At 44.3% G+C, this 10,643-nt stretch overlaps 1 protein-coding gene across 1 annotated transcript in view; it reads right to left on the bottom strand.

The window, feature by feature from the left end:
* Positions 1 to 5,804, bottom strand: part of srpk1b (SRSF protein kinase 1b) — a 57,008-nt gene extending 51,204 nt beyond the window's left edge. The window contains exons 1-2 of the mRNA XM_061875342.1: positions 5,699 to 5,804; positions 624 to 678 (exon numbers count right to left, since the gene is read on the bottom strand). Of these exons, the coding sequence (XP_061731326.1) occupies positions 624 to 678; positions 5,699 to 5,711 (68 nt within the window). The 5' untranslated portion in view covers positions 5,712 to 5,804. The remainder of the gene's footprint in view (positions 1 to 623; positions 679 to 5,698) is intronic.
* Positions 5,805 to 10,643: the final 4,839 nt, after the last annotated feature.

Below are 10,643 nucleotides of genomic sequence, written 5' to 3' on the forward strand. Positions count from 1 at the left end.
ACGTGTATATCATATACTTGTATACACACACACACACACACGTGTATATCATATACTTGTATACACACACACACGTGTATATCATATACTTGTATACACACACACGTGTATATCATATACTTGTATACACACACACACACACGTGTATATCATATACTTGTATACACACAAACACACACGTGTATATCATATACTTGTATACACACACACACGTGTATATCATATACTTGTATACACACACGTGTATATCATATAATTGTATACACACACACACACACACACGTGTATATCATATACTTATACACACACACACACGTGTATATCATATACTTATACACACACACACACACACACGTGTATATCATATACTTGTATACACACACACACATGCATGCTTTCAGAGCCCCTGCATGGAAAGAAAAGAATGTTTTACAAGTGTTTATTCCTAACTTAAGTAACAGATGATTTTTTCCAAGCTATCTTTTCTGTGACAATACTGCAACAATATCATACTGTGGCCTCAGTATCCTGACATGTTGGTATCGTGATATGTTGGTATCAACAACTTTTCCGTATATCTGTACCTAATGCTTTGACAATTGAAAAGAAGACTTTGTTCTTACTTTCTGCCAGCTTTGCGCTGCTTTGTCCTTTTCTTCCTGGCCTGCATGGCGAGTACTGGCGAATAGAAAGAAGAACTTACAAAATGTCAGGTTTAAAGAAGACTGAAAGACATGCACAAGGTGTAAAAATATCAGGTATATACCAACCCCGTTTCCATATGAGTTGGGAAATTGTGTTAGATGTAAATATAAACAGAATACAATGATTTGCAAATCCTTTTCAAGCCATATTCAGTTGAATTTGCTACAAAGACAACATATTTGATGTTCAAACTCATAAACATTTATTTGTTGCAAATAATCATTAACTTTGGATTTTGATGCCAGCAACACGTGCCGAAGAAGTTGGGAAAGGTGGCAATAAATACTGATAAAGTTGAGGAATGCTCGTCAAACACTTATTGGGAACATCCCACAGGTGTGCAGGCTAATTGGGAACAGGTGGGTGCCATGATTGGGTATAAAAGCAGCTTACATGAAATGCGAAGTGATTCACGAACAAGGATGGGGTGAGGGTCACCACTTTGTAAGCAAATTGTCGAACAGTTTTAGAACAACATTTTCTCAACCAGCTATTGCAAGGAATTTCGGGATTTTACCATCTACGGTCCGTAAAATCATCAAAAGATTCAGAGAATCTGGAGAACTCACTGAATGTAAGCGATGATATTACGGACTTTTGATCCCTCAGGCGGTGCTGCATCAAAAACCGACATCAGTGTGTAAAGGATATCACCACATGGGCTCAGGAACACTTCATAAAACCACAGTCAGTAACTACAGTTGGTCGCTACTTCTGTAAGTGCAAGTTAAAACTCAACAATATCCTGAAACGCCGCCGGCTTGCCTGGGCCCGAGCCCACCTAAGATGGACTGATGCAAAGTGGAAAGGTGTTCTGTGGTCTGACGAGTCCACATTTCAAATTATATTTGGAAACAGAGGACGTGGTGTCCTCCAGAACAAAGAGGAAAATAACCATTCGGATTGTTATAGGCGCAAATTTCAAAAGCCAGTATTTGCGAGGGTATGGGGTGTATTAGTAGTATTAGGCATGGGTAACTTACACATCTGTGAAGGCACCATTAATGCTGAAAGGTACATACAGCTTTTGGAGCAACATATGTTGTCATCCAAGCAACGTTATCATGGACGCCCCTGCTTATTTCAGCAAGACAAGAGTTACAACAGCGTGGCTTCGTAAAAAAAGAGTGCGGGTACTTTCCTGGCCCGCCTACCCGCCTGCAGTCCAGACCTGTCTCCCATGGAAAATGTGTGGCGCATTATGAAGCTTAAAATTTGACAGCGGAGACCCCGGACTGTTGAAGGACTGAAGCTCTACATAAAACAAGAATGGGAAAGAATTCCACTTTCAAAGCTTCAACAATTAGTTTCCTCAGTTCCCAAACGTTTATTGAGTGTTGTTAAAAGAAAAGGTGATGTAACACAGTGTTGAACATGCCCTTTCCCAACTAACTTGGCACGTGTTGCAGCCATAAAATTCTAATTATTTGCAAAAAAAATAAAGTTTATTAGTTTGAACATCAAATATCTTGTCTTTGTAGTGCATTCAATTGAATATGGGTTGAAAAGGATTCGCAAATCATTGTATTCTGTTTATATTTACATCTAACACAATTTCCCAACTCATATGGAAACGGGGTTTGTAGAAAATTGAAGGACATGTGCAAGGTTTAAAAATGTCAGGTAGAAAGAAGACTGAAGAACATGTGCAAGGTGTAAAAATGTCAGGTAGAAAGAAGACTGAAGAACATGTGCAAGGTGTAAAAAAGCAGCAGGGTTTTCCATGGCCAAATTCAAGCACTTTTTAAGGACTTTCAAGATCAATTTTCCAATTTTTCCAGTAGCCTTCAATTAGGCAAAAAACCCCAGTGAGAATCAATCCAGTCTGGTGGTTGGAGGTCACCAGATGCTGTCTGGAGGAAAACATGGAACATGTGCTAAAAGCAAAGCCTAACATTGAAGTAGCAGTTGGGGCATACATAGAACATGAAGCAGTTAACTGAATGGAGCATACATAGAACATGAAGCAGTTAACTGAATGGAGCATACATAGAACATGAAGCGGTTAACTGAATGGAGCATATATAGAACATGAAGCAGTTAACTGAATGGAGCATACATAGAACATGAAGCGGTTAACTGAATGGAGCATACATAGAACATGAAGCAGTTAACTGAATGGAGCATACATAGAACATGAAGCAGTTAACTGAATGGAGCATACATAGAACATGAAGCAGTTAACTGAATGGAGCATACATAGAACATGAAGCAGTTAACTGAATGGAGCATACATAGAACATGAAGCAGTTAACTGAATGGAGCATACATAGAACATGAAGCAGTTAACTGAATGGAGCATACATAGAACATGAAGCAGTTAACTGAATGGAGCATACATAGAACATGAAGCGGTTAACTGAATGGAGCATACATAGAACATGAAGCAGTTAACTGAATGGAGCATACATAGAACATGAAGCAGTTAACTGAATGGAGCATACATAGAACATGAAGCAGTTAACTGAATGGAGCATACATAGAACATGAAGCAGTTAACTGAATGGAGCATACATAGAACATGAAGCAGTTAACTGAATGGAGCATACATGGAACATGAAGCAGTTAACTGAATGGAGCATACATAGAACATGAAGCAGTTAACTGAATGGAGCATACATAGAACATGAAGCGGTTAACTGAATGGAGCATACATAGAACATGAAGCAGTTAACTGAATGGAGCATACATAGAACATGAAGCGGTTAACTGAATGGAGCATACATAGAACATGAAGCAGTTAACTGAATGGAGCATACATAGAACATGAAGCAGTTAACTGAATGGAGCATACATAGAACATGAAGCAGTTAACTGAATGGAGCATACATAGAACATGAAGCAGTTAACTGAATGGAGCATACATAGAACATGAAGCAGTTAACTGAATGGAGCATACATGGAACATGAAGCAGTTAACTGAATGGAGCATACATAGAACATGAAGCAGTTAACTGAATGGAGCATACATAGAACATGAAGCGGTTAACTGAATGGAGCATACATAGAACATGAAGATGTTAACTGAATGGAGCATACATAGAACATTGGGCAGTGTGACTATTCAATGTCAATGCTGTTTGCTAACATGTCTCCGTTTGTCTTCTTTTTCACATATCTTCTTCTTCTTACTTCCAACACTCAATAATATGGAACAGCATGATTGATTGACAGCATATTTGTGCTTGTCAACTGCATAATGTGATATAAATGCACTCACTTATTAACAAAACTCTTCCACATTAATATAATGATAATAAATTAAATGAAAATATTGTTTTGGTTTCACAACACCTCAGTCTCCTCTCATGAAGCATATCCAGCCTTATAACTGAGGCTATGACAAGAAAGTAAGAAAAAGACAACAGTTAACTTTCAATCAATCAATCAATCAATCAATCAATCAATGTTTATTTATATAGCCCCGAATCACAAATGTCTCAAAGGACTGCACAAATCATTACGACTACAACATCCTCGGAAGAACCCACAAAAGGGCAAGAAGGAAAACTCACACCCAGTGGGCAGGGAGAATTCACATCCAGTGACAATACTGACTATGAGAAACCTTGGAGAGGACCTCAGATGTGGGCAACCCCCCCCCCCCCCCCCCCCCCCCCCAGGGGACCGAAAGCAATGGATGTCGAGCGGGTCTAACATGATACTGTGAAAGTTCAATCCATAGTGGCTCCAACACAGCCGCGAGAGTTCAGTTCAAGCAGATCCAAGACAGCAGCGAGAGGAAACCATCTCAAGCGGAGGCGGATCAGCAGCGTAGAGATGTCCCCAACCGATACAGGCGAGCGGTCCATCCTGGGTCCCGACGAGCGGTCCGTCCTGGGTCTCGACTCTGGACAGCCAGTACTTCATCCATGGTCATCGGACCGGACCCCCTCCGCAAGGGAGGGGGTGGACATAGGAGTAAGAAAAGAAGCGGCAGATCAACTGCTCTAAAAAGGAGGTCTATTTAAAGGCTAGAGTATACAGATGAGTTTTAAATGCTTCTACTGAGGTGGCATCTCGAACTGTTACCGGGAGGGCATTCCAGAGTACTGGAGCCCGAACGGAAAACGCTCTATAGCCCGCAGACTTTTTTTGGGCTCTAGGAATCACTAATAAGCCGGAGTCTTTTGAACGCAGATTTCTTGCCGGGACATACGGTACAATGCAATCGGCAAGATAGGCTGGAGCTAGACCGTGTAGTATTTTCTTTCTCTTGCTTTCACCGAGGTAGTCAAACAAGTTAAGTAGACAAAGAAAATAATGGAACAGAAAATGCATGAAACCAAGTTGGATTTCCTTTTCTTGCATATTTTGCAGCAGGCTACTTCCTGGATCGGTGTTTGCCATTTTCCATCCATCCACCCGTTCGGGGTCGCGGGGGATGCTGGGGCCTACCTCAGCTACAATCGGGCGGAAGGCGGGGTACACCATGGACAAGTCGCCCCCTCATCGCAGGGCCGACACAGATAGACAACATTCACACAGCGTCCAGCCACTTTCTACTGCTTGTCCCGTTCGGGGTCGCGGGGATGCTGGAGCCTACCTCAGCTTCATCCAATGTTGATGAAAAGGACGACATGATGCGTTCATGATAATTAGGCCATTTAGTGAGATATGTCATCAACATTTCCAAGCACTTTCAAACTAACTTGGAGCCTTTTTTGGGACAACAGCAGCAGCTTTACTCGCCAGCAGCGGCCTAAACTTCCTCCACTTGGCTTCATCAACGTGCGTGTCGCCAGTCAACTTAAGTCAACTTAAGTCAAGTTCCAGACGACGAATCCACGTTGGAAACTTTTAGTGGCGCTCTGGCGGCTACAGTTAGCATGGATGCTAACCTACACATGGTCCACTTTTCACTTCTTTTAGCTTGTGCCTGGCCTTCAGCCTTCCGTGAAACAAAGCACATCTAACACAGTCTGCCCGCGGGACAAGTTCAACATCATCGGCGGCGTGACGTGCAAAAACACTCCGAGTCGTACGAGCCTACCTTTTCTTTCCATGGCGGCCAAACTCGTCGAAGAGATGCGGTCAATGAGTGTCGGAAATAGCAGAAACACTGTTGCGTTCAGGAAGCCTTGGACATACCAAAACCTCATGAAAATAGCACAAGTCTGCTGCGGCCGTCAGAGACAATGTTGCGTTCAGGAAACCTTGGACATACCAAAACCTCATGAAAGTAGCACAAGTCTGCTGCAGCCGTCAGAGACAATGTTGCGTTCAGGAAGCATTGGACATACCAAAACCTCATGAAAGTAGCACAAATCTGCTGCGGCCGTCAGAGACAATGTTGCGTTCAGGAAGCATTGGACATACCAAAACCTCATGAAAGTAGCACAAGTCTGCTGCGGCCGTCAGAGACACTGTTGCGTTCAGGAAGCCTTGGACATACCAAAACCTCATGAAAATAGCACAAGTCTGCTGCAGCTGTCAGAGACAATGTTGCGTTCAGGAAGCCTTGGACATACAAAAACGTTGTGAAACTAGCACAAGTCTGCTGCGGCCGTCAGGGACAATGTTGCGTTCAGGAAGCCTTGGACATACCAAACAGCACAAGTTTGCTGCAACCACCAGAGACAATGTTGCATTCAGGAAGCCTTGGACATACCAAAACGTCATGAAAATAACAGAAGTCAATGTTGAATTCAGGAAGCCTTGGAAATACCAAATAGCAGAAGTCTGCTGTGGCCGTCAGAGACAATGTTGCGTTCAGGAAGCCTTGGACATACCAAAACCTCATGAAAATAGCACAAGTCTGCTGCGGCCGTCAGGGACAATGTTGCGTTCAGGAAGCCTTGGACATACAAAAACGTTGTGAAAATAGCACACGTCTGCTGCGGCCGTCAGAGACAATGTTGCATTCAGGAAGCCTTGGACATACAAAAACGTTGTGAAAATAGCACAAGTCTGCTGCGGCCGTCAGAGACAATGTTGCGTTCAGGAAGCCTTGGACATACCAAACAGCACAAGTCTGCTGCAACCGCCAGAGACAATGTTGCATTCAGGAAGCCTTGGACATACAAAAACGTTGTGAAAATAGCACAGGTCTGCTGCGGCCGTCAGAGACACTGTTGCGTTCAGGAAGCCTTGGACATACCAAAACCTCATGAAAATAGCACCAGTCTGCTGCGGCCGTCAGAGACAATGTTGCGTTCAGGAACCCTTGGACATACAAAAACGTTGTGAAAATAGCACAAGTCTGCTGCGGCCGTCAGAGACAATGTTGCGTTCAGGAAGCCTTGGACATACAAAAACGTTGTGAAAATAGCACAAGTCTGCTGCGGCCGTCAGAGACAATGTTGCGTTCAGGAAGCCTTGGACATACAAAAACGTTGTGAAAATAGCACAAGTCTGCTGCGGCCGTCAGAGACAATGTTGCGTTCAGGAAGCCTTGGAAATACCAAATAGCAGAAGTCTGCTGCGGCCGTCAGAGACAATGTTGCGTTCAGGAAGCCTTGGACATACCAAAACCTCATGAAAATAGCACAAGTCTGCTGCGGCCGTCACAGACAATGTTGCGTTCAGGAAGCCTTGGACATACCAAAACCTCATGAAAATAGCACAAGTCTGCTGCGGCCGTCAGAGACAATGTTGCATTCAGGAAGCCTTGGACATACCAAAACCTCATGAAAATAGCACAAGTCTGCTGCTGCCGTCAGAGACACTGTTGCGTTCAGGAAGCCTTGGACATACAAAAACATTGTGAAAATAGCACAAGTCTGCTGCGGCCGTCAGAGACAATGTTGCATTCAGGAAGCCTTGGACATACAAAAACGTTGTGAAAATAGCACAAGTCTGCTGCGGCTGTCAGAGACAATGTTGCGTTCAGGAAGCCTTGGACATACAAAAACGTTGTGAAAATAGCACAAGTCTGCTGCGGCCGTCAGAGACAATGTTGCGTTCAGGAAGCCTTGGACATACAAAAACGTTGTGAAAATAGCACAAGTCTGCTGCGGCCGTCAGAGACAATGTTGCGTTCAGGAAGCCTTGGACATACCAAACAGCACAAGTCTGCTACAACCGCCAGAGACAATGTTGCATTCAGGAAGCCTTGGACATACCAAAACGTCATGAAAATAACAGAAGTCAATGTTGAATTCAGGAAGCCTTGGAAATACCAAATAGCACAAGTCTGCTGCGGCCGTCAGGGACACTGTTGCGTTCAGGAAGCCTTGGACATACAAAAACGTTGTGAAAATAGCACTAGTCTGCTGCGGCTGTCAGAAACAATGTTGCGTTCAGGAAGCTTTGGACATACCAAAACGTTGTGAAAATAGCACAAGTCTGCTGCGGCCGTCAGAGACAATGTTGCGTTCAGGAAGCCTTGGACATACCAAAACATCATGAAAATAGCACAAGTCTGCTGCGGCCGTCAGAGATAATGTTGCTTTCAGGAAGCCTTGGACATACCAAACAGCACAAGTCTGCTGCAACCGCCAGACACAATGTTGCATTCAGGAAGCCTTGGACATACCAAAACGTCATGAAAATGACAGAAGTCAATGTTGAATTCAGGAAGCCTTGGAAATACCGAATAGCAGAAGTCTGCTGTGGCCATCAGAGACAATGTTGCATTCAGGAAGCCTTGGAAATACCACAACCTCGTGAAAATAGCACGAGTCTGCTGCGGCCGTCAGAGACACTGTTGCGTTCAGGAAGCCTTGGACATACCGAAACCTCATGAAAATAGCACAAGTCTGCTGCGGCCGTCAGAGATAATGTTGCTTTCAGGAAGCCTTGGACATACCAAACAGCACAAGTCTGCTGCAACCGCCAGAGACAATGTTGCATTCAGGAAGCCTTGGACATACCAAAACGTCATGAAAATGACAGAAGTCAATGTTGAATTTAGGAAGCCTTGGAAATACCAAATAGCAGAAGTCTGCTGTGGCCATCAGAGACAATGTTGCATTCAGGAAGCCTTGGAAATACCAAAACCTCGTGAAAATAGCACGAGTCTGCTGCGGCCGTCAGAGACACTGTTGCGTTCAGGAAGCCTTGGACATACAAAAACGTGAAAATAGCACAAGTCTGCTGCGGCCGTCACAGACAATGTTGCGTTCAGGAAGCCTTGGACATTCAAAAACGTTGTGAAAATAGCACAAGTCTGCTGCGGCCGTCAGGGACAATGTTGCGTTCAGGAAGCCTTGGACATACCAAACAGCACAAGTCTGCTGCAACCGCCAGAGACAATGTTGCATTCAGGAAGCCTTGGACATACCAAAACGTCATGAAAATAATAGAAGTCAATGTTGAATTCAGGAAGCCTTGGAAATACCAAATAGCAGAAGTCTACTGTGGCCGTCAGAGACAATGTTGCGTTCAGGAAGCCTTGGACATACCAAAACCTCATGAAAATAGCACAAGTCTGCTGCGGCCGTCAGGGACAATGTTGCGTTCAGGAAGCCTTGGACATACAAAAACGTTGTGAAAATAGCACAAGTCTGCTGCGGCCGTCAGAGACAATGTTGCATTCAGGAAGCCTTGGACATACAAAAACGTTGTGAAAATAGCACAAGTCTGCTGCGGCCGTCAGAGACAATGTTGCGTTCAGGAAGCCTTGGACATACCAAACAGCACAAGTCTGCTGCAACCGCCAGAGACAATGTTGCGTTCAGGAAGCCTTGGACATACCAAAACCTCATGAAAATAGCACCAGTCTGCTGCGGCCGTCAGAGACAATGTTGCGTTCAGGAAGCCTTGGACATACAAAAACGTTGTGAAAATAGCACAAGTCTGCTGCGGCCGTCAGAGACAATGTTGCGTTCAGGAAGCCTTGGACATACAAAAACGTTGTGAAAATAGCACAAGTCTGCTGCGGCCGTCAGAGACAATGTTGCGTTCAGGAAGCCTTGGACATACAAAAACGTTGTGAAAATAGCACAAGTCTGCTGCGGCCGTCAGAGACAATGTTGCGTTCAGGAAGCCTTGGAAATACCAAATAGCAGAAGTCTGCTGCGGCCGTCAGAGACAATGTTGCGTTCAGGAAGCCTTGGACATACCAAAACCTCATGAAAATAGCACAAGTCTGCTGCGGCCGTCACAGACAATGTTGCGTTCAGGAAGCCTTGGACATACCAAAACCTCATGAAAATAGCACAAGTCTGCTGCGGCCGTCAGAGACACTGTTGCATTCAGGAAGCCTTGGACATACCAAAACCTCATGAAAATAGCACAAGTCTGCTGCTGCCGTCAGAGACACTGTTGCGTTCAGGAAGCCTTGGACATACAAAAACGTTGTGAAAATAGCACAAGTCTGCTGCGGCCGTCAGAGACAATGTTGCGTTCAGGAAGCCTTGGACATACAAAAACGTTGTGAAAATAGCACAAGTCTGCTGCGGCTGTCAGAGACAATGTTGCGTTCAGGAAGCCTTGGACATACAAAAACGTTGTGAAAATAGCACAAGTCTGCTGCGGCCGTCAGAGACAATGTTGCGTTCAGGAAGCCTTGGACATACAAAAACGTTGTGAAAATAGCACAAGTCTGCTGCGGCCGTCAGAGACAATGTTGCGTTCAGGAAGCCTTGGACATACCAAACACCACAAGTCTGCTACAACCGCCAGAGACAATGTTGCATTCAGGAAGCCTTGGACATACCAAAACGTCATGAAAATAACAGAAGTCAATGTTGAATTCAGGAAGCCTTGGAAATACCAAATAGCACAAGTCTGCTGCGGCCGTCAGGGACACTGTTGCGTTCAGGAAGCCTTGGACATACAAAAACGTTGTGAAAATAGCACTAGTCTGCTGCGGCTGTCAGAAACAATGTTGCGTTCAGGAAGCTTTGGACATACCAAAACGTTGTGAAAATAGCACAAGTCTGCTGCGGCCGTCAGAGACAATGTTGCGTTCAGGAAGCCTTGGACATACCAAAACATCATGAAAATAGCACAAGTCTGCTGCGGCCGTCAGAGATAATGTTGCTTTCAGGAAG

The sequence above is a fragment of the Nerophis ophidion genome, linkage group LG16 (assembly GCF_033978795.1).
Source record: "Nerophis ophidion isolate RoL-2023_Sa linkage group LG16, RoL_Noph_v1.0, whole genome shotgun sequence".
Taxonomy (NCBI): Eukaryota; Metazoa; Chordata; class Actinopteri; order Syngnathiformes; family Syngnathidae; genus Nerophis; species Nerophis ophidion.